The following is a 23,579-nucleotide window of genomic DNA, read 5'->3' as shown; positions in this document are numbered from 1 at the left end:
CTGCCACGACTGATCAAACGCACGGTGCTGCTAGACTGGCCGATGTATGCTTTTGAGCCGGGAAGGATAGACTATGACGATTCACGATCTGCAACGTGATACAAATGACAAATATTTCATCGCCAGAAATGAAGGAAGGCAGTATGTAATATGTATAACGATGATTTCCTGGATTTGTCATAGGCTCTGCCTCTCCGAGACTCTCAAATTGTGCAAATATAAAAACAAAATATTCTATGGTCATATAACAGCGCCCCAATGCTACGCGCGGATATTGACACCACGAAATCCAATAGACATGGGACTGAGCTGTAATACGTGGTCAGCTAAGTGTTGCTATTTGGACTTGAAGAAGTATGAGACGCTGCATGCAAAGGCCGCCATGATGCCGAGTCAAGAATTTACAGCAGAACGAAATAAGCTCTTGGGAGGCCGATCCCCTCTCACTCTTCGAGCTGGAATGGTGATCAGTGAAATATAAGTATCAACGCAGTATGATATATCAACAAGACGTGCTTACATCAAAATTAGCAGTCATCCAGCGTTGGAAGACGTTCACACAGTGCAGATACTGGCCCATCACGACATGGGAAATGTACAAGCTGACTCGACAAGTCGGAAGACAACTTGAGTGGGTCAACGCCAACGTTCGGCTAAGCGTGCGATACAGCGTGTTGGCACGTGCTGAGAGGATTATAGCTATTCGACGTGGTAATTGCTTCGTACATATTCTTGTCAGCAGCGAGCCAGGAGCCGCGATAGCTCATCACGCACAAGACGACTTTGATTGTCTGTCTCCATGAGCGGGCCACATCTGGGTTCAGCACTTTGTTCCAGGCTTGTTGGGGCTCTGAGTGGACAACGCACCAGGCACTGGATCTCTACATTGTGTCGTCGTCATGACTTCCTATCGGTATCGATCCTGTCTTTGCATAGGCGGAAGAGTTGGCACTCTTTCGTGGCTTCCTTTGGGAGCCAACCACTGGGGCTGCTGAGCAACTCACTGGTGTTGCAACGCTAGTAGGATGGAGGTGCATGGCAGGTGACGGCATTCAGGGTTCAATTTATGTTGGTCGTTGGCTGCGTCCGCGCTTGATTCCCTCGTCGCCCTCATGTCAACCAATGTTCATGAAGTCGCCGTGTTGTCCTAGGCACGCATTGCGACGCGTCGATCGGAAACCGATGGACGATGTCTTTGCGCACAGGAATGAATGTCCCAATAGGACATTCATTATGTGCGTTGTGTAACCGCGTGGTTGCATGCCTCGCTGTCGGCAACCCGACAATGGCGACCGTAGGTCATCATTGCGGAAGAAGACCACCATTCACACCCAGATGCCTACTGAGGGTGGCCTTGAAACCCACTCGGCAGCCTCTATGGATGGGTCGATGTACGAGGGAAGACGACGTACCTTGGTGTAAATCTGAGCCCTGCAGCAAAATTCGCGGGACAGGCCCATGGCATAGGACGTGTCATCGGTGTGCAATCCAGACCACTGGTCTGCTGCAGCCAATCTTTGGAGGACTCATCTCTTTGCGAGGTGTATGGCATGGTAGTAGTCACTAGAGTTCTCAAGTGAGTCTTCAGCTGCATCGACGTCCTTCCTCAACACAATACCACCTTATACACTGCGAGGGTCTTTCGCGGCGGTACAGAACAAATACAGAAGTTCGGATATGGGCGTGGATGCGGCTATGCGGAAGTTGGGCGCAGGGACGAGAGTATCCGGACGGCCCTGTGATCAGGCAGGCTAGCCCTACTTAGTAGTCTGAGATAGGAACGACGTAGTTAAGATGGTAATGTAGGCTACAATTCTTGACAATGCTTAGCGCGGATCACTTAGAATGTAAATCACTTGAGCTGTGCGGATAATTCGAAAACCAACCAGAAATGACAGATAGCGACCACGGCAAAGTCGTCCTTCGACGAACTTCATCCGAGACGACGACGCTCACGACGCTGGCGGCATACAAGACGACGTCCATTCAAACACTCTACATTTCCCCCTAATTCTGCTACCACCACCTGCTCAGCCTATGGCCACAACTGTCTTTTCCTCCCTCGCCCCTCCAGACGATCCTCGTCGGCACAGCACTGTTTCTACATCTGCTGGATCATTTCGTTCTGCTCTTCAGCAGCAGGCTCAGCATTACACAGAGTCGTCTTGCTCGTCGTCTACACACACACTGAACCCTGTTGCATCAAAGGAAGCTGATGCTCTACACGCTCTCGCAGTAGCTTCGACTCAAGAGCTACATATCGTCAAGGTCACGAACGAGGTTGTATCGCTGCAATCTGGGTCGATGTTGCACAAGGCAGGGACACACCACCAGTCTAGCAGCACCGACTCGGCCGTTGGTCCACCACCACCCTCTCCGCCCTCCAGCACGGAAGATGGGGGTGAGTTGACTCCTCCGATGGCTGGTTCTCAAAAGTCGGACACCCTCGCTCCGCCTTCTACACAAGCCATCGCTTTTGAGACACAGACAATTATATTCGAGGAATCTGTGCTCGGGCCGCGGACGTCGACCAGCTCTCGTGGATCGCCTGTCCTTCCGCCCCCTCGCGTGCCTCATGTATTGCAGCACCGCTCCTCAACAGAAACGCGCTCTTCACTCTCTCAGTCGATCGTACCCCCACGCATGACCCGCACGTTAACCCCATCGGATGGCCCCTCGACGCCGGACATGCCGTTTCCCGAGGCACCACCGTCACCGACCCGTGTGCATACGTCTGCTGACGGATTCCTGCAGGCGCCGCCAATGAGTACGCATACACATCGCCGTAGGAACACAACGGGATCGACCGCGCCACCCGATACACTCATAAATGGCACCCCCACGCGCATGAAGACGATGCACTCGCCACATATGCATTCGCATTCGCATCTTGGGGAGCTCGAGGATGGCGAAGCTGTGGTCGGATTGGAGTCAGAGATGCAGCAGCAGGCGGAGCAGATCAGGAGGGAGCGGCAGTCGAAGCGGGTACACAAGGCCCAGGCAGAGAGTGCCCTCACGCGGACAATGTCTCTCGTCAGGGGGCCATCGTCCAGAGGTGACGAAGGTCCGCTGGTTGGGAACCTAATTGGGGAGGACCACGTCAACTACGTGTTAATGTACAACATGCTGACGGGCATCCGTATCGCGGTGTCGCGGTGTCAAGCCAAGATCAGGCGCCCACTCACACCGGACGATTACACGGCGCGACACAAGTACTCGTTTGATATGTGCGTGAGGTTATAGCTGTGTATTTCCCTCATCCCCACTGACCAATCATAGTGTCGGAAACGAACTGACGCCATCGGCGAAGTATGACTTCAAGTTTAAGGACTATGCCCCATGGGTGTTCCGGGAGCTGCGGGAAGATTATTTCCACCTCGATCCCGCCGACTACCTGCTGAGTCTGACGGCCAAGTATATCTTGTCAGAGCTGGGCTCCCCGGGAAAGTCGGGGTCGTTCTTCTACTTCTCTCGCGACTACCGCTTCATTATCAAGACGATTCACCGGAGCGAGCACAAGTTCCTGCGGAAAATTCTGCCTAAGTACTACGAGCATATCAAGACGAATCCCCATACTTTGCTCAGTCGGTTCTACGGTCTTCATCGTGTGAAGCTCCCGCACGGGAGGAAGATCCACTTTGTGATCATGAATAACCTCTTCCCACCTCACAGGGACGTCCACGAGACGTTCGATCTCAAGGGATCAACTGTCGGACGGTTGTATCCCGAGGAGAAGGCCAAGGAAAATCCAAGAGCGACCCTGAAGGATCTCAATTGGATTAGCCGCGGGAAAGTCTTGGAGCTGGGTCCGGAAAAGCGCGCGCTGTTGACCGAACAACTGCGCAGAGACTCTGAGCTGCTGAAGAGTCTACACGTCATGGACTATAGTCTTCTCGTGGGTATACACAATATGCGGCGCGGAAATCGCGATAACGTACGGAGCAATACCCTGAAAGTGTTCTCGGTACGTCATATAGGACTGAGTATTACTGGTTCATCATTTTGATTTTCTCGATAGCCAAATATGCCTGTCATGCGGCGAAAACCCACACAGGTCAAGGGTGCCTCGTCGCCAGATGCCATCGCTTTGCGGCGGATCATGCGCGAGTCGGATCCCAAGCGCTTCGGGTCTGAAACAATCAAGTTGCCCGACGAGGACACCGCAGGAGAGCGACAGCACTTCCTGTTCTACCAGGACGAAGGTGGGCTGCGGGCCACGGATGAGGTGAACGACAACATGGATACGATATACTATCTTGGTATCATCGACACTCTTACACCGTATACATCGCTCAAGAAGCTTGAGCATTTTTGGAAAGGGCTGTCGGCTGATCGAGTGAGTTGGCTGTTCGTTTACGGGTGCCGTCTTGTCTGCTGACGGCGTTACGTGCTCCAGCATAAGATCAGCCCGGTCCCGCCACAGGAATATGGAGACCGTTTCTTCTCGTTTATGAAAGCTATTATGCGCGGCGGGGAAGGCGGTGCAAGGTTCAAGTCCGAGTGATGGGCCTCCATGCTTCCCCGCACTTCCTGTTTTGTTTGTTGCGATTGCATTGGATCGGACAACCATGGACCTCCTGCCATTGCATGTAGCATGATCTTGCGCAATTCTATTGGTGATACCCTACATCTCTCGTTAACGGCCATTATCTACGCCTCCCACGCTCCTTAACATCTTTCATGATACTTACCTCTCTCGCTTTCCTGCTGTTTATGGTTTCGATCTCGGACACACTTATCTCCCATCTCTCATTGACCTAGAGTATACGCATACAATGTATTACATGTGCTGACATACAAATAATTTACACTTCGTAAAACCCCGTTATGAGTCTGAATCCTCTTCGTATTTTGGTGTTGCTTTTTTCCGTGCCGCTGTGACGAGCACGACGTCACTGAGAGATAGCGCTAGCAAGCCGAAAGGTGTACTCACTTCTTCGAGTGGCGCGTTTCTTGGCGACAGCTTTCTTCGACTCGACTCGTTTCTCGAATGCTTGATCTTCCTCGCCCTGCCGCCTGTGTTCTTCAAGAATCTATCAAATTGGCCACGTAAGACATGAGTAGCATAAGTCTAAGGAAGAAAATAAAGCTCACGTTCGAGAATTCGTTGAGCTCGGCGTCAGGCTTATTTGGCGACTTGTTCGATCGGGCTTTGGTGAGAATCTCCTGAAACCGAGCATATACGGTCTCCTCGTGCAGTTTGTCACGATAGAATTGAAGACCTTCAATGAGCTTTTTGACGGAGCGTTCAGACTTGAAAGGCAAGAGAGAAAGACAGAAGGCGATATCGCGCCATTGTCGTGGGTCTTCCGTAAGGCGGAAACGCTGACATAGCTTCTCCACGATATTCTCCGCCTGCTTCTCCTGAAAGATAGGAACAAGTTAGAAGATGGCTAATGCATAAGAAACTACGATGCGGACCTTCTCGATGAACGTAAAGATATATCGCATAGTGCTCTGAAAGACTGGCTCATCAACCGCATGAGCGCCCACGGACAAGTGACTGATGACTGCGTGATCATGAATAAAATAAACTCGCCAAACGAATTTATGGACCGCTTACCGTCAGGAAGATTGTTGTAGATGGCGTTCTCCTTTGTCGAGAGTTCTGAGAAGAAAAGCTTCGCCAGATCGGCTATCCGTTCGTCCTCGTCCTCGAGACATTTTGCCATCTCACCGAGCTGACCCTTCACTTTAATCATCCCGTTGAGAATCAGATGCGTCAGTACCATGAGTGTGTTCTTTTTCACAACAAGATTCGCGTCCGAGAGTCCTTTATACAACTCGTGGCTGTTTTCGTCGATAATGCTGCTGAATGACACTGCAACATCTCCAAGAGCGATAACAATATTGCTGCGAATGTTGGCATCTTTCGACGATTCGAGGATCTTAAATAATAACGGGTAGTGTTCATCACAGAATCGAGAACTGACGCAAAGGAATTTGCTGAAAGCGAGCGTGGCGACTGCCTGTAGCGTCCGATTCTGTGTCCCAATGTCAGCACTAGCTTTTCAACGCTACACTTGAAGACTCTACCTTGAATTTATGGGGACTACCACAGATATGTACGGCCATTGGTCCATAAATTGATAACAATGAGTCCGGGCCGTACAGCAATTCACTTTCTCTGATCGTGGCTATTCGGTCGCCAATTTCATCTTCAGCGTTGCCTGCCACTTGATCAAGCTCTTCCTGCTCTTTCGAACGCAGCGAACTTCTCCGATCGCCAGCGGTTTTCTCGGCTAGTACAAATGTTCAACACTCAGCTTCCGAAGCTGTACATTCAACACAATGCTCACCTGCTTCCTTCTCATGTTTTTGTCGTTTCCATTCCCTCTCAACAAGCTCCAGATACACGATATGTTTGATCGCTACATGCCCGACGACGAACAGAAGCTGGCTGAGCGCGAATGCATCACCAGTATCATTCTCGTCTTTGGCTTGTGTCTGCGATTGGGATAAAGTAGGATCGGCGGACTCCTCTCTAGTATTGTCCATATCCATGGATTCAGACTCCTGAGGCTGAGGTGTTTTCGCGCGCCCCTTCCCACCGAAGGCACGTTGGGTGAGATTTTTAATAAGACTGTCGCATAGAATATCTGGACGCTCGCCCAAAGCATAGACAGTATCGATTGCCTGTTCTGTCATTCCGAACCACTCCTTTGAACGGCAAGGGTGTTCAATGGCATCCTGCAACTTGCGAAAGAGCGGATTGTCCATCTCCAGCCTCAGAGATTTGTCAAGTAAGGATCCTGCCATGAGCATACAATGAGAATGAGCAAACATCAGCATCATCAAATCACACCTTTCACTTTCTTCGCGCTTCCGTTCAATCGTTGTAATGCCACGAACGTGTATCGGGCTAGAGTCAAGTCAGCCTGGGCAAAAAGAATGTCAAATACGGCATAAGCAGTAATTGCTTGCAGGTACCTTGCCCAAACTTCCCAATCCCACTTTGACCAGTGTCTCCACCCGGTCCGCTACCACACTTCTCCTGGCGAGCGCCAGCATACCTAGAATAATGATAGCGCCCCGCCGCTGAGCTTTGGGAAGTGGCCTTTCCGAGCCTACAATACAGGAGTATGAGTCATGGATAGTGCCGCAGATACTGGACGAAAACTAACTGTAGACTTGCCATAGCTTATTAATCACGTCGTTGTGAATTTGACCGTCTTCCATCATCGACCGCATCATCTCTTCAAGACTTGTGAGCTCAGCGAGGGTCGCGTCGTATGTCAGCCTGCGAACGAGTCGTTAGCCATAAAAACAAGTACAGCGTAGGAGTTTACTCTATCATATTCTTAGCAATCCGGTTAACCTGCTGCTTTGGCTCCAAATCCGGAAGAGGGTCAAAGTAGAGACTCCGGTAGCATTCTAGGAGGCGTGCGCGTACACCTTTGAGCTCTTTCCCGTCTTCAGACGTCGCATTATTATCCTTCGACCAAATAAGATGTAACATTTGCTTGATGCCGGCCTGCAGATGCAATCACGTCTATGGGCTACAGCACAGCTATAGGAGTAATGACTGCTTACTTCTGCGCCTTCAAACTGATACTCATACGACACCCTAAAAAATTCGATGACCTCCAGGACTTCAAGTTTGTTCGTCGACGCAAGCAGCCGCTGAATTGTCTTCATGCCCTCTTCAACTTGGCGAATGAAGTTGAGACCCTCTGAATAGTACTTTTTCCGTAACCGAAGATGTAGTAGCTGATTGCTTTCCAGAGCGGCGAGGGCCGCTTGTTCATTGCTTAGCGCAGCCATATCGAGCTCAGATTTTCTAGGACGTTTCTTGAGTTTTGACTTCTTGGGTGTCTTAGGCTCTCCTTCGTTCTCGGCATCGTCCATCTCAACATCGACATCAAGTTCATCACCTTTCCTTGCGGTTTTATCGTCCTCATCTACTTCCATTTCGTCGTCGGTATCAACCCTCCTCTTGTTTCTGTATCCAGAGTTCAGAATGCGAGAGTTAGGGTACAAGACAGCTTACTTTTTGGACTTCAATTTTCTTTTTGGCGTGCTCGGACCGCCGTGTGCTTTTTCGTCATTGTGTAATTCGTCATCATCTTCTTCTTCTTCTTCGCGCTTGTCGTCCTCTTCGCCCTCCTCATCCTCTCCGACCTCATCACCTTCTCGCTCGACTGCTTTACCCACAACACCCTCGACAACCTGCAACTCCTGGCACACATTTTTGTATCTGTCTTCCCATTCTCGGAGGCCCAAAAGGCCACCATGCATCAATCCGTATGGATGAGTAACAATGAGCTTCACGATCATCGTTACGGCGGCCTTTCGAACGCTCGAAGCCTTGTCTTCGAGCGACTCCACTGCGGCTTGTGTGATCGCCAACCGTTGTTTCGGAAATTTGACAGGTAAATCGCACAAACGGGCAAGAACCGTCAGGACCTTCGTACGCACGTACGACGATAAATCAAGGGTACGCTCGAGTAAAAGGTCATACAGCCCGTTAAGCTGTTTCTGTGTCTGATGTTCGTCCGCCGTAAGGTCGGGAGAAGAAGCAAGCTCCCGAATGAGACATCCGATGACTTCGACAATAGCCACGCGCATGGGATATGACTGATTAGGCCTATGGTTATTTTCCTAACCGGCAGTATATACATGACAGGGACACATACCTCTGAATCGAGATGAGAAAGCAGCAGACTGATCTGCTTGAGTACAGACCGCGGCGTAAGTTCTGCCAGCTTCACCAAGAATCGCGAAAATGCTCTTGGGCCTTTGGAATCCTGCGCGCTGAAGCTTTTCGCCGCAATTTCTCGCAGAATTTCGTCGCCTAACTGCGCATGATCAAACTCCTTTGCAAGTACTGTAAGACATTCCGCCATAGGTTCAGAAAGATGCTCATAATACTGCAGAGACTGCATGATGCTGATCTGGGCGGCCATAGCGTGTCCATGGTGCTTGACAGCCAAACAGATCACCTTGTACACGCCAAGCCGTGTAGGCTGTGACTTCATATACTGTTCATTTTCGGTGACGTGATAGACAGGTCGAGTAATGCAGCTAGATATTTTGGTCAAGAAGTTGGATGGTGCAACATCACACACAACTCACTTTATGAAGGTGTCCCTCTCAATAGTCGTCAACCAGATGCGCTGCGTTTTAAGCCGTAGAACTCTGCCAATGAGAGCCAATGTCGGTGGAATTTGTTCCATCCACGTCCATTCTTCCGTATTCTTTCTGGCAACAGCTCTTGAAGAACCTGCTTTGGCTCCGCGTCCTCTCCTAGCTCTAGGAGCGGGTGCGGTTTGGGCATTCTCTTCCTCTCCCGAAGCTTTCACTTTCTCTGCAGCAGTAACAAACCAATGAAGCAAGAACGCGTACATTTCCAGTGGTGCCTTATGCGACATGACCGTTTGCTGGTCCTCGTGGTCGACGTCGCGTATAGTGGCGTCGACTTGTGCCTGGAAAGCTGATGAGATTGAGTCGAGTAGTTTGTTCATCAAGGGGCCCTGAAGAGCCTCTGAATATTTGAGGAGACTGCGGTATGTATCGAACACCTTTAGATCAGTGATGGCGTCAGAGGATTCAGCTAGTGCTTCAACCGCGCTCTCGAGGACATGGACGACGGAACGGGCATCGAGCAAGCTGATATCATGTTCATTAGGTATCTCGTAGCTGGTGAGATTCTGCAGGCCTTGCAGCTCCTCCTGAAGTTCGAAGGTAGCCATGATGGCAAGAGCGCAAAGACGCGTCCGAGTCGCGGTTCAGGTTCAAGATCGCGAATACGCGTTGGTCACATGCGTGGCCGCGATCGGTCACAGTCACAGGCATAACTATCACGATTTCGTCCTCAGCGAGTCGCGACTCCTCAACTTTCCTCTGTCTCCACTCACACTTTCGGTCGGGAACATGGTGCGTAAATTACTGTAGTGTCTTGCAACAAGCTAATTTCTGCTCCAATCAGATTATTCCAGTCCGCTGTTTTTCTTGTGGGAAGGTTATCGGAGACAAGTGGAATGACTATCTCGAGATGCTGTCGAAGGATATCAGCGAAGGGTGCGTAATGCGCATATTCTATAACTAGCGCGCTCTCATTTTGGCTTTCGCTGCAGTGATGCTCTGGATCAGCTTCAACTAAAACGATATTGCTGCCGGCGCATGGTTTTAACACACGTCGACCTCATTGAGAAGCTTCTGCATTACAACCGTGTGTACTCTTGTCTATATCTTCTCACCGACTCTCTGAGCCTCTGTTTGCAGCATATGAGCGCCATAAAGACAAGCCTGTTGCATGATAGCCCAAGATAGCCTTTCAGTTGACTTTCATCAAGCGTCCCTCTTGTGTATGTCGTGTATCATTGATGTTTACAGAGAGCGTCGTTGTATGATGCTTGTGATTTAAAACCAGAGCGATTGTCTGCCCGTCAGTGTTGTAAGCCATCAATATCACAACCATAATCCAGGAAACACAGGCGGCCCTGTAAAATGAGAACACATGTGTACACTATGCCCGGAACGTTGAGCAGTGCTGCAAATTGAGACCTCGCTGCACATGGTGCGATCCAGCCTGTCGTTCGAGTCGCTACATTCACACAAGGCTAGAAGAATGAAAGTAATAAGACTATGCGTTCAAGTGTTGTCAGTCTCTTCATGTCGTACTATTACATCCAGCCTCAAGGAGCTCCATAAAGAGAGGCGTTACACGGTAAGCATTCAACATCCAAGGACAAACGTGTTGATACGCCATGACTTCACCGAATTAGATCCAGGGGATATACTAGAGGCCTACCTGGCGAAGGCATTCCCTTGGTTGTCTCTTTCTAACATAACGCCACGCAGCCTTGCCTTGATCGTCTTGCCTTTGATCGATAGCGATGGTCCAATGCGCCTGTCAACCCATTGGCTATCGCTCCATTGAATCCCACATAATGCAATTCCACTCGAGCAGCATGGAACTCCCCACTTTCATAGCGACGAGCAACTTCTCCTCGGGCATCTTCGCTATCCCTGTGGCCGACACTCAGTCTGTAAACCGCATCCTTCATCTGTGCCAACGCGACGCCTATGAGCCAGCACACACAGTGAGGATACGCAGGCTTACACTTTGAGGGAGCTTTTGGAAGCGATCAGGTTCCATCGTCGAGGCATAGTGTCCCTGAAACGAGCCGACATATACCCATCGTCCACTCCTGCAGACGACCAGCTCGTTTACGCGATGTCCAACTTGTTCGTGTTTCTTGGTCGATTTCCAAGTCATCGCATTTCCCGACATGCAGGCAATCTGCTCGGGAAGTACGACAACCGCCCTTCGCGCCCTGCGATCTAGAACGAGTTCAGGTCCAGATACGAGCATCTTCGGTCGATCGCTGTGGATAGAGAGTTCATAAGGCATTGCCAGGATACACTGATCGGTTCTTACTCTGAAGTCTATGGCGCATGCGCGAATGTCAGGTCATCGGGTTTGTCGTATCCAGTGACATCCATTCTGCTTACTGTTACAACATTTTTCAAGTATTTCCAAGGTGCTTCGCCAGGAGGAGACGCATAAACAAACCTCCTCTTCTCAGGTGGTCCTATCCTCGAAATTTTTGGTTCTCGCTGACGTCGCTTAAATCGCTCAAGGAGGTGGGGATTAACCTGCCATGGGGTACAAATCACGCCTCTCGGTTTCCTCTGTTTTCCTTGCACTTTCTTCTTCCCGCTTTTCTCTGGTTTGTGCCCGATTCCACTCTTGCCATTGGGCACTAAGCGTACAGGGCGCGACCGCGGTGGTCGTATGATTTTCTACAAATTGTGGTTTACGCGAGGCTAGTAGTGAATGGGGGAGAGGCAATCACCTGAGTAAGCCCATGCGTGGGACCTATAGCGCCGGTAGAATATAGCTTTGCTTTCGTCAATTCTGGCTTCCTCGGTCCATGCATGGTAACCGTAAAGCCAGTCGTTAACTTGATTCTCGTCTGGTCCGATTTCCCCGAACTATCATTGAGTTTAATTCACCATCGCTCTGTGAGAAGACGGGTGTAGGCATGAATCCTCACCGACGGCCCATTGTAAAAGTATAATAGAGGGAGTTTGGCTTGTTGGTACGATGCGATGCAATTGCGCTCAGTGCAATAGCTGTCCAAACGCTAGATCGCACGACTATAAGAGAACGGAGAATAAGGTTCACGCAATGGCCTTCCCGTCGCACAATGCTGGCACAGACCCTACACATGCCGAACACGCTGTGATGGCGAAGGTACAAGATTTCGTCGAAGTACAAAAGATCATCAATAATTGCCAACTCTGGCTGCAAAGGGGGACCTGCTTGCAATTCGCCAGCGGAGAGCTCACGTATACCCATCACGCGGGCTGGCGGACCATACACGAGATTCACAAGACTCGGCCCCCACATCGTACGTAGCGCGACATACGCTATTCATGAGCCAATAACGAGATCAGTCAGGTGTGACAAGAACTTCAGGATCCGGTCGTTGACAACCGCGAAGTTCCGTCATACGTCCAGGCAAGAGATAATACACAAAACCGGAGAACATAAGGCAGCGCTCACGACAAGAAACGCGCTTGATGTTGAAATCCGTCGCCATCCTCCAAGTATGTGACGGATACCAAGCCATATTCATAGTGCATTCAAGTTTCTCTTTTCAGCGCAGCTTGACAAGTGACCAGGCGTCCATCGCACGACTCTGGCCCACAAATGAGGCTATCCTGCAACAGCGAGATGTTATGCACTAGTGTATCAATTTCGAATGATGGGCCTGTTGATATTGAACCTCTAGTATTCAATGGGCAGACAAGCTCTGCCTGAGCTCCTGAATCGTCATCAGCTGTGGAAAGCTTCTATAAGATGGAATTTCATTAAATCAATAAGGATGCAAGACATTAGCACTTGACCATACTACACATATGGACATGTCTCAAACCATGATTTTCTTGCTTCCATCGTAACGACATCTTTTAATGGATCATGATCCGGACACTTGAATTGGGGCGACTTGCATCACGACATGCTACATGCACATACGTCTCGAAACACAAACTTACTTAGACTGTCTTGATCGAAGGAGAACAGTGCGTACGTAGCATAGTCAGATGATGCTTGAACAACTCGAAACCACCCAACAAATCGAGATCCAAACACTGACATAACCTAATAAGCAGCAATATCAATAAGATTCGAGCGCATCTGCAGAATATAGAACGCAAACATACACGAAGTGGAATGAGAGCAATTGGCACACAAGTTATCAAGAAACCCCACGTCATTGACAGGGAGCAACCTCTGTAGCAACGACAGTAATTCCAGTGGTAAATCAGATTTGATTGCGACGAAGACAATAATACAAAAACAAATAGGTCAACTAAATGAGGACTGAAGAAATTGTGCGCCGCAATTTAGTACTCAGATGCCCATCATTAAGGACAGTCAAGTGTGGATCCAGCACTGTTTATCTTCCACTTTCGCAAGTACAGGCGACGAGAGCAGATAGGGCTATGTCTCCAGGCTAAAGCGAGTGGGTTGAATAGAGTAGAAAACACACCAAGGACACGCTAACAGAGAAAATCTTGAAATTTGTCTAGTCCTTACACTGTAGAGATAATATCAAGGAAGCCTAAATTTTGCTGAGGGTGTCCACACGCAGACAGATTCTGAGAGAAAAAAAAAGGTTAGAATCAAAGTGAAAGGGCATGGAAACGAGTTGGAACAAGGGGAAGAACAACGAGAATGGAACCGATTAAGTAAGGCCAGGACGACACGAAAAACCCTGCCCTGAAGTGATGTACGCGTGACCGACCCGTCGCGCCTGCCACCGCAGTGCCAGCAGCCACCGAGCCACACTCATAATATTCGGAGGCCGCTGCCACACCAATCCGAACATACATATTTCAAGGGACTAGTCGCCCTTCGTTTACCCCAGTGCCCACAATTTCCGCCGTCAGCGCAAGATACCATGATCGTGACCCCTTCGGCTGTACCGCCGCCAACATCCAGCCCGCCTCGACCCACGACCACGCCGACGTCTACGACAAATGCGCCTTCGGCTTACGAGCAGGAGCATCGACTGGCCCTCCTCAAAATCCCTTCGGTCATCCTAAGTACTCCGGCCATCTCGCACACAATGGCCGCGGCCCTCGCGCTCTCACTTCTTGGCCACGTTTTGTTTCTTAAAAGCCAAATACCTTTGTAAGCTGTTCATCTCACCATTTGGTCCACTTTTATTGAGATCGTCGCTAGTCCAATTGTGCAGCTCGCGCGCATGCCTGGCGGGAAGTCCGACTCCCGTGCTACGAAACGGCGTATAGAGCTGCTCTCCGCGATGGACACGCTCTCATCTCATATGCAAACAACCTTCTCAGCGTTGTCGACCGCAATAGCACGCCGTAATTCATCGCCTGCGGGAGTAAATTCACCGACTTCTGAGCGGGCGAGCGCGCATTTGGTGTTCGTCGTGGGTCCCAGTGTCGGTGCAGCCCGTGCGCGGGTAGTCTTCGCAGTGGATGGTCTCGAAGTGAAGCTTTGGGGAAGAAGGGAGGATAGCTCGGATATTAGATATTCGGGCAGAGGAGAAAAGATTCAAGAAGGTGAGGATGGAGAGTCAGACGAAGAGACTGAGGATGAAGAATCAGATGAAGAAAGTGAGGACAAAGAGTCGGACGAAGAGAGTGAGGGTGGGGACTCGGACGAAGGGAGTGAGGATGAGGATGAAGAGGACGAAGATGACGGTTACGACGAAGAATCCAATGAAGGACTCAAAAGAATTTCTAATGGTGAGGGCGAAAGTGAAATAGGCTCTGAGACGGCATCGGAGCCACCCCTTTCGCGGTCTCCCTCTCCATCTCCTTCTGGGTCACAATGCTCACGACCTTCAACACCCGCGACGCCACCCGTACAATCTGCTAACCACGAGAAGTCACCCGTAATGTCATCACAAACCTATGCCGAAGAACAGCAAAGTTTGAGAGCGGCCGAACGACTGCTCTCGCGAATTTTAGCAAATGCATGCGCGGAAGAAAATGGAGGCATGTCCTGTGAGCTAGGTACGCTCCATCTCCTTCTACATAGGTTCACGTTGCATACCTGGTTTCTAGCTCCCACACAGACTCATGTTCTCCTCCGTGCGCCCCGGAGGTTCGTACACCCTGCGTGGATCCCGCGGCAGAACCTAGTTCGGACCATGGAAGGCTTGCTTGGCACTTTTCTGGACGAAGCTAGTGCCACGGATACCTCGAGAGAGAAAAAAAGGGGCCAGCAAAGAGGCGTCAGGACGGAAGGAGTGTGGATTGGATGCAGCGAATCAGATATCAGTGCAGGCGTGAAAATTGACCCTGAGACCGAGGCTATAAATGAAGAAGACGAGATGATTTGGTGGGCGTGGGATGGCAAGCTCGTTGGTTTCTCGGATTGGTGAGCAGGTAGGAAATTGTTCGGGTTTTATTTCTATCACCTTTCCTCCACATTCAGGACACTGTTGCATGTACATCTGGAAACGCATCGGCAGAGTATTGATAGTATTGCTGCATTCTATGTATTCTTACAAGCGATCCATCGGCTGGACAATGATCATTTCAAATGTTACCACCAATATTGATATGAATGGATATACTCAACTGTATGCACCGTTGCGCGGATCAGTTGATATGCATGTCTAGTTTGAGCTTTCGCATCGGCAGTAAATGGGCTTTATTGCTCTCGTCAAGCTGGCCATGGTGGTGAAGCTCTTCTTATAGATCTTGCACGAAATCAAAATAAGATTCACACCAGTAGCTCTGGATTCAGCAATATGTGCGAAAAGAATATACGAAGAGGTCGCATAGTGGCTGAAGAAGGTGCTCATGCAAGAAAAGACAATGGTTCAAGATCCTACAATGAATCACTCAATGATGTCATAAACTGTTAACAGATGCCACCAGGTACCTCAAATACTAGAACGCCCTTCACATTACAAGCATGCGTATATGCACTTCATTTTCACTCTGTTGAAGTAATGTCAGCAGTGTGGAACTGTCAGCCTAGAGGTCTCGTGTATGACTTTCACTCATCGTCATCGTTGTCTCCGTGCGTTCAACAAGAGCAGTAGAGTTGATACAAGCAATATAATCTTGAGCTACAGAAAAGACTACGGAATCCCATGCCAGTGATACAAGACAGCACCCTGCACACCTTACATGAGTAACATGGTCCTTTGAGAATGACGGCGCATTCGCTCACCGTGCTGTTATCTTTCCTCACTACCTTCCTATTGACCAACGCGATCAAACACTTATTCACCCGGACTTGCGAGAGGTCCGGTGGCTTGATCAACTCCGCAACTATTGAATGACGATTCTTCAGCTGATCGGTGCGACAGGACTGAGAACACGCACTGCCAACGCCACGCCCGGGTCTATCCAAAAAGCCCTCAATTACAGTCTCAATATGCCGTCGCAGATTCGGGTCGTTTCCACGAAACTCGAGCGGTAAAGATGTCACAACCTTATCGACAAGTAGCCCGCGTTCCTTCTTCTCCTTCGTAGTCAACTTAGGCTTACCCTTCTGAACTTTCTTCATCGGGACCTTGGAGCCCATAGAAACTGTCGTGGCGTTGGTGGTGGTTGCGAAGGTGGTATCATTTCCTGTCTCATCGGAGAGAGAGGCTGTGGACTCTTTGCTCACGCTTGGGGCGTCTGGAGATTGAGGGCGGGGCGTAGCTTGAGCTGTCCGAAGTGCGTCCATGGCAGCCGCGGCGTCTTCCTCTTGATCAAATTCACCTCAGATGAGTGTAGGTTCGACACATCGAGAGAAACACACCTGCTCTTCGTGCAGCAAGTTTATATGAGGCATATGTTGGAGCCTGTATGCATGCAAATGGACTGTTCAACCCGATGCAACCACTACAGACAATTTGAGCGACAATACATACTTGAGGCCAGTCAACTGTGAGCGCATTCATATTCATAACATATAGCCAGCTCGCAAAACTCTCATTGAACGTGCCCAGAGCATCGCTGAGGGACCTGAGACCTTGGACGTTGGTATTCAGGGCTTCGACTTCGTCTGCGAGCTCGGCGAGAGCAGGTTCGAGGAAACCAAGACCGTAAGGTGCATCGGAGTGAGCATTCGAACGAGAAAGACGGAAGAGCGAGCCTTGGGATACTCGTCGGAGAGGCGTGCGTTGTGGGGCGGCTACGGCAGCAGACATGGTCGCGGTCGAGTGGGGAACTGCGACGACTCACGAGGTAGCTATCGACACGACTCACGTGACCGACGCGTCGACGCAACCGCTAACAGTCTGAGTAAGGAGTAAGCACGAAGTAACCGTAGACTATAATCGCCTCGCCCGAAATCCGCAACTAAACGAATTGCCATTCAGACGATTTTTATGGTCTCTACAGCCAGTCATACATCTTTTACTACCACAATAGCCCAATCCTAATATTAAAAAACAACACAATGTCTCATTTGTAACGGCTCTAACCTACAAGCACACAATCGCAGTTGCGGCTCGCAACAACTACATTCGTTGCCATGCCCTCACTTTGAGCTACAATTCTCCCGCGACTAGCACAAACCTCACGAAGAGGCAACAGGTTCCAAAAATTGGTGGCAGCAGCCCTGGAGTAGTCTGAATCGAGTTACGAGCCCGATGATTCTCACCTACAAAAGGCAAGACATCAATGAGCCCGCGCCGCGAATTGCACTGAAGAACAGCACAGCGTCCAGGTAACATTATCGTATCGTCGCTTTCCTCGTACAACAACACCAGTTCCGGATGACTATACAATTTGGTGGCTCGCCAAAAGAAACATGCCAGGCATGTTGAATTTCGATCGTGATAGTGGCCGTAGTCACGTCTGTGCGAGTAGGGTCGTCCATTGTCGAGGCAGTTCCGTGTCATTAACTTGACAGTTTATTGAGGCGCCACGGGCCGGAAAGCAATGTGATGGCACGGTGGTACATGGTGAACACGCCGCGATGACAGTGGCTGTGATCAATGGTACATGATCAACAGCACCCAGAGTACGTGGGCGTCCCCTCAACTGGCTAAGCGTAGTTGGAAAACCATCAGGACTATCCGTGATGGTGATATCTTATTTGCATAAAATAAGATCTTCATGTACGTATGCATACATGGAACGCGCGTTGCGTACGCAAAAAACCTCGATCGCGCAGGATCAGAGTGGAACTGCGGAGGCGACGCCATCAGGATGAGGTCCCGCTGTTCGCGGGTTGCCTCCTCTGATGGAAGAATGTCACCTTCCACATGAAACAGTGTAGTCAGGCCAGTTGGTTTCTTCCAAAAGGAGTACAGGAGGGAGCCATCCCCCTGTTAACGATAAAATGAAGCCGATGGAGAACGAATGACAGAGGACATTACCAGCCAATGCTGCTCGCTCCTTGCGACGGATCCCAAGTCGATACGGTTTGGTGCAGAGCCACCGAGCCTTCTCCACAAAGGATCTTCAGGCAGTGGCCACAAACGCGTACGGACGAATTTCAGGTGCGTCGCTCGACCATTATAGTCGGAACCAGCTAGGGACTATTGAAAAGGAGAGTAGTCTCAGACCTTAGCCCGCTCGCAAACAAAGCTTCGCAGCGGAATCCTGTGTGGGACGAGCATCGCGGCTTCAGGCTGCTGCCATGATGGTGATGAGGAAGAAGACGAGACGCAAAATTCGCGGAAATTTAAGGGCTTCTCTCGTTCCCAGCACGTGCTCACAAGCGCGCGCACCCGTCGTCGCCCAACATCCGGTCTCGTTTGAATCAGACCAACTCCCAAACATGATCAAGTGTAGCGACATCGCACACGACGTGCATTTGCCACGTCTGACGTTACGTCTCGTTCAACGCTTGGTAGGGCATATGGTGTTCGGTCTGTCTGTCATGCAATCCATCCACTGCAATTTAAGTCGTCGCCGGGCTCCCTGGTCCTTTAATAAAGCTTCAGACTGACACACTCGAGCACGAGGCAAAGCTCTGAAAACAGACACGAAAAAATCATCGCCACCTGCAGTCACCTTATTTACACAGTGTAGCAAGCAGCTTTCTCTCAAGTTCTGCCCGGATCGTCGAAAAGAGTCTCCTCGATATGGTCTGAAACGTCAGCTTGGCATCCCAGCGTGCCCTTACTAGCATGCTTGATAGTTGTTGGCGTGCACATCTCGTCGCCATCAAGAAAATCTGAGAAACTGTGTTTACGATGTCGATTCCAACCACATCTAAATATTCTTTGCCGCTCATTAAACGCTGCAGAGGTCGGCCCAATTGCGATTGTGCTGGAGTGCAAATGCTGACACTTACAAGTAAATAGTGGCGAAATAGGGTACCGCCGTTCCCGTAGTATTTCCCAGCTTGAATTGTCAAAATTTTCTGTGTGACCACAATTACGACGTGGGCATTACACGTGTATGCGCTTGCCCCTCTGATTTGGTTTACAGGCGTGTTCGTCGCACTGGGGTGGTGCCCAGCGTCAGGCGCATCAAGAGTCAGAGCCTCATTGTGGAGGGACAGACATCGAACTATGCGTGAACAATAATAACGTTGACCGCGTGAAGAGACAGGGATCCAACAAGTAGAGACAGCTCAACTTGGAAAATCATCCACGCAGGTAACATCTTACTGGATGTCATCAATAGTCATTCGCATTCTCTTCACACATGTTCAAACAAGCGCATGGGACTAGCACAAAGCTCTTGATGAGTGACATGAGAAAGCATCTTGTATATACGTACCTATGATAGCAGACATTCCCCACAGCTATGATGGTCGCTGATTGGTATGCGAAAGTATAACAACATTAGGCGCTTCACCCATTTGAGGTACTGTACCCACACTTCGTGGGCTACTTCGTTGCAACGGCTAATGTCATCTACTACATCAAGTAGCAAAGCAGTCGTGTCAACAGACGACCTTCACTAATCACGTTGAAAATCAATTAGTACAAATTATCATGAGCCACACTCTGGCCAGTGTGATGAAACACACAGTTAAGTTCATGTTCTCGAGGACCCCTTATGATCCTATGCATATTGCATGTGTCTGCAGTACAAGCTGCAGTGCACTCCTATCAACTGCGATATGGAATATCCAAGTCGGTAATGGCAGTTTGATCATCCCACCCAGTCCGCGTGTCGTACCCTCCGATGTCTCTGCAAATGTCTTCTCTCTACTCGCGATATCAATTCGTGGACCGCATTGTTCTGATGAGCCGCATTAATCATCGGTCATCAGAAAGCCCGCTGTTTCTGCTCTCAGAGATTAGTCTACGCATAATATGATAGAGCGCATATACGATTACTTACAAACGAATAGTGGAATAGTGGTGATACGAAAGATTGCCGGCGCCCTCAAGGTGTCCAACCTATCCTTGCTCTGAACCTTTCTTCGTGTTTTGAGCGAGCGCGTCATGCGTTCAAGACGTGTATACCTCTCTCTCTCTCATTCATGTTTAATTCGCATATCACCGAGTGACTCTGGAGACGTTCGTCACGCAGGATGACGCCATCAAGCTCGAAGCACATCTGCACCTAGCCGACCAGAGCGCAGAGTTAGACGTTTCATAGTACGACGGGTCGGTATTCGGAGGAGAGATGTGATCCTCTGGAGAATGGTCAACGCTTTGGTCGAAGGTCCACACGCAAAGCTGATACTCACCACGGTTCAAATAAAGCATTAGGCCAGTCAACTCTGCGGAGAGAGATGGTTGTTTGAGATTCTGTTCTCTACTTGAAAACGATAAACGCGCCGCGAACGGAAATCAGTGGCATAGAAATCTAGCTTATCGTACCTTTGGAAACTGAAACAAACAAGGACTGGAGATAGAGGTGCATATCAGGGATGGGATGTGAAGTATGAATCAATTCGATATTTTGTAGCAACATGGAATACGCGAGCCTCACGAAGTGGCTCAATGGTTCCAAAAATTACTGGCAGCAAGCCTAGAGGCACACGATGCTCGCCCACGAAAGGCAAAGCGTCGATAGGCCCGTGACACGAAGTGCACCGGAGGACAACATGGCCACTGTGCCAAAATCATCTGTCATAGCCCCCTCGTACAACAATACCCGTTTCGAATGACCGTGTATATGGCGGCTCACCGACAATCACAAATGATCATGTCAGATTACTCTGCTGGTATGACTTCCAAACTGCCTAGACAGTGGAAATCGTATCGTCAATGAGACGATGAGCTTAATAAGCTATCTCGCTTTCGAGACCCATGCGCAATTTGCGCATGTCCGACCATAAGTCGGAGTGCTGTAGAAGCGACACCATCTGGAAAAGGTTCGCGAAACGCGAGACACCTCACCAAAGGGTTGCATGCCACCCACTACATGAGCAGAGCCAGTCAGTTCGATGGGCGACCTCCAAAGAGGTACAGGAGGTAGCCATCCCCCTGTCAATAAAGCGGTGAAGCCGATAGGGACTGCGGGACAAACGACCATGCCAGAGCCGATGCCAACAGAGAGCGAGTTTACCGCTCTCGTAGTCGATGCACAACGAACATCGCTGCCATGATGGAACTGGAAAAGAGGCTCAGCCGCTGAGGACGGCGAGAAGTACGACTCCCTCGATCCCAGCACATGACTGACGCGTCGCGCCTGTGGCTGCACAACCGCACATGCACAAAGGCTCAAATGCTATTGCTTTACGACTTGGGGGCAAGGAGGATTCAGAACAACTTGTTTTCATGTTCTCAGCTCGCCATAAACAAGATCACATTATCGAATGGTGATCAATCCTCAATCGTCTTGTGTCTTCAACCAATAATCTAGGCAAAGATACTGGCAGTGTATCACGTCCCGCGATCCCTTGACCACATCCAGGATATGACTTAGCGGTCGAGTCTGGACCCTTTGCGGTTCGGTCCTGTAGATTAACCGTTGGTCTCCTTTCCCGATCGTGTTCGTTCATACTCGTCTCCGCTCAGCACTGAGTCACGTCTGCTCTCCACATCTTCCGCAGTGCTGGGCCTCCGACCGCTGCTTCCACGTCGAGTCAAAACAACGGTCGAACACTCGACGATTTTGCATTCACCTTCGGAATATGACCAAGACTTGGAGTCCGAGCCATCCGCGGAGCTGCTCGGGTCCGTCGCTCGTTCGCCCCGCATCGTGGGCCGCGGAGAATGTCGACATGATGTCATCAGTGGTGCTGGGTAGTGTGAGTTGTAGGTCCTGCCGCCGTAGTACATGATCTAGATGTCTCCGACGCTCTGTTGGGGTCGGCAAACACGAGTCGGCTAGACAAAACACAACATATCGCCTGGTCCCAGGAACAGAACGACCCTGAGTATCGTCTCCTCGTATGCAGTATCTTGGTTCTGGTCCTATGCATCAAATGAAGTGAGATGTGTCCCCGACTAGATCTTGTAAATCTATAGGCACGATCGGCTATGTCATAACATCGGGGCGTTTGCTAGGAGCACGACTAGCGCACCGGGCGGATCATGATCCCTCCCAGTGTGATTCAGTAAACACGCCAGCAAAGCCCGGCATCGATGACGCTAACGACTCAGCTATCGCAAGGCGCGCCGTCTGCCACAGCCGAGAGTCCAAGGTCATGCTCGATGATCACGACATCACCCGAATGGAATGGTACACGAGCGAGTCGATGTTCTGTACTCCTGGAAATCCGACGTAGGCCGAGGTTGGTTTGCATATGATTCCCGGAATGGACGTCACCGGGTACAACCGATGACTACAAACGTCCACCCGGAAATCGCCCTTGACCGAGGAGAGGGTCTGCGGCAGGTCAGCGGGGGAACAACATATGCGCGCGGACACCGCCGCTGTGCGATACAATTTCCTCACAGCGCATCCGAAAACGGAGAGACTGTCCCGACAGTCAAGAAGCAAACACACCTAATAATGGTGATAATGGTGATTCTGGAAAGTCGTCCCACGCAGCCACAACGGCTGCGTGTAGGGCTGCTGTTACTTCCGTCATCAGAAGCGGAACAGAAAGCGTCTGCAGATGTCATTACCGAGACGAGGGGAGAGAAGATGAGTTTTCCCGGGAATCGAGATTCTACGAGCACACATGGCAGACCGCTTGCTGTCATCAGTCCAGAGAAAGGAACGTGGCGGGTTCCAATCATCAATAACAGATTACAGTAATTGCACCTGAAGGCAGGGTCGTGTTTCATCCACCAGATGAGTCCCCAGGCTGCACGCTTGCGTAGCGAGCACCGTCTCTACATGTGTCTCCACACGAGATTCGTGCGCCTCTGGCTTCGTCCACAGACACCATACGGCACGAGGCAGACACGAAACAGCTAGTCAGGCAAGGAGTGCAAGAATAGCGACATACTCCGACTTGCTATATCCCAGGATGGTGTGCCCTGCGAGGTTGTGTGGGATTCCCCAGCTGCCACGCAATGTCCACCGTTCTTATTGACCAACGAGTGAATCATTGAAAACAAGATAGCATCCAGACGTACAGGAATGAGATCCAGCTTCGCAAGCGGCTCTCATTCAAGCAGAGCATGGCTTGTACCGGATAGATGGCAATACGCTCACAATTCACGCGACAGGGTGACATGAATGTTGCATAGAATCAATCCCGAAACACCACCGAAGACCATTATCCACAATCGTTTGACGGTGAGAGCGATCAAGAACACAGGAAGATGGGA

The 23,579-nt window shown here is 50.2% G+C and overlaps 5 protein-coding genes across 5 annotated transcripts; 2 read left to right on the top strand and 3 right to left on the bottom strand.

The window, feature by feature from the left end:
• Positions 1-2,037: 2,037 nt before the first annotated feature.
• Positions 2,038-4,504, top strand: FIBRA_06943 (uncharacterized protein; the record flags this gene model as incomplete). Its single annotated transcript, XM_012328646.1, has 4 exons — positions 2,038-3,227; positions 3,280-3,964; positions 4,019-4,336; positions 4,397-4,504. 4 exons carry the CDS (start codon positions 2,038-2,040, stop codon positions 4,502-4,504), a joined length of 2,301 nt encoding a protein of 766 aa, XP_012184036.1.
• Positions 4,505-4,825: 321 nt separating this feature from the next.
• Positions 4,826-9,692, bottom strand: FIBRA_06942 (uncharacterized protein; the record flags this gene model as incomplete). Its single annotated transcript, XM_012328645.1, has 15 exons — positions 4,826-4,875; positions 4,934-5,033; positions 5,095-5,364; positions 5,422-5,510; positions 5,564-5,984; positions 6,037-6,242; positions 6,300-6,752; positions 6,806-6,878; positions 6,931-7,067; positions 7,125-7,240; positions 7,290-7,474; positions 7,534-7,942; positions 7,991-8,577; positions 8,637-9,024; positions 9,076-9,692. 15 exons carry the CDS (start codon positions 9,690-9,692, stop codon positions 4,826-4,828), a joined length of 4,101 nt encoding a protein of 1,366 aa, XP_012184035.1.
• A 1,092-nt stretch (positions 9,693-10,784) lies between these two features.
• Positions 10,785-11,885, bottom strand: FIBRA_06941 (uncharacterized protein; the record flags this gene model as incomplete). Its single annotated transcript, XM_012328644.1, has 5 exons — positions 10,785-11,009; positions 11,066-11,330; positions 11,384-11,391; positions 11,458-11,748; positions 11,802-11,885. 5 exons carry the CDS (start codon positions 11,883-11,885, stop codon positions 10,785-10,787), a joined length of 873 nt encoding a protein of 290 aa, XP_012184034.1.
• A 2,031-nt stretch (positions 11,886-13,916) lies between these two features.
• Positions 13,917-15,374, top strand: FIBRA_06940 (uncharacterized protein; the record flags this gene model as incomplete). Its single annotated transcript, XM_012328643.1, has 3 exons — positions 13,917-14,149; positions 14,201-14,994; positions 15,055-15,374. The coding sequence occupies 3 exons, from the start codon at positions 13,917-13,919 to the stop codon at positions 15,372-15,374; spliced, it is 1,347 nt and encodes a 448-aa protein (XP_012184033.1).
• Positions 15,375-16,082: 708 nt separating this feature from the next.
• Positions 16,083-17,144, bottom strand: FIBRA_06939 (uncharacterized protein; the record flags this gene model as incomplete). The annotated part of the gene is made up of 5 exons (XM_012328642.1): positions 16,083-16,118; positions 16,175-16,275; positions 16,330-16,698; positions 16,754-16,796; positions 16,866-17,144. The coding sequence occupies 5 exons, from the start codon at positions 17,142-17,144 to the stop codon at positions 16,083-16,085; spliced, it is 828 nt and encodes a 275-aa protein (XP_012184032.1).
• Positions 17,145-23,579: the final 6,435 nt, after the last annotated feature.

The sequence above is a fragment of the Fibroporia radiculosa genome, assembly GCF_000313525.1.
Source record: "Fibroporia radiculosa TFFH 294 genomic supercontigs, scaffold9888, whole genome shotgun sequence".
Lineage (NCBI taxonomy): Eukaryota > Fungi > Basidiomycota > Agaricomycetes > Polyporales > Fibroporiaceae > Fibroporia > Fibroporia radiculosa.
This window is presented reverse-complemented; position numbering and strand designations above follow the sequence as displayed.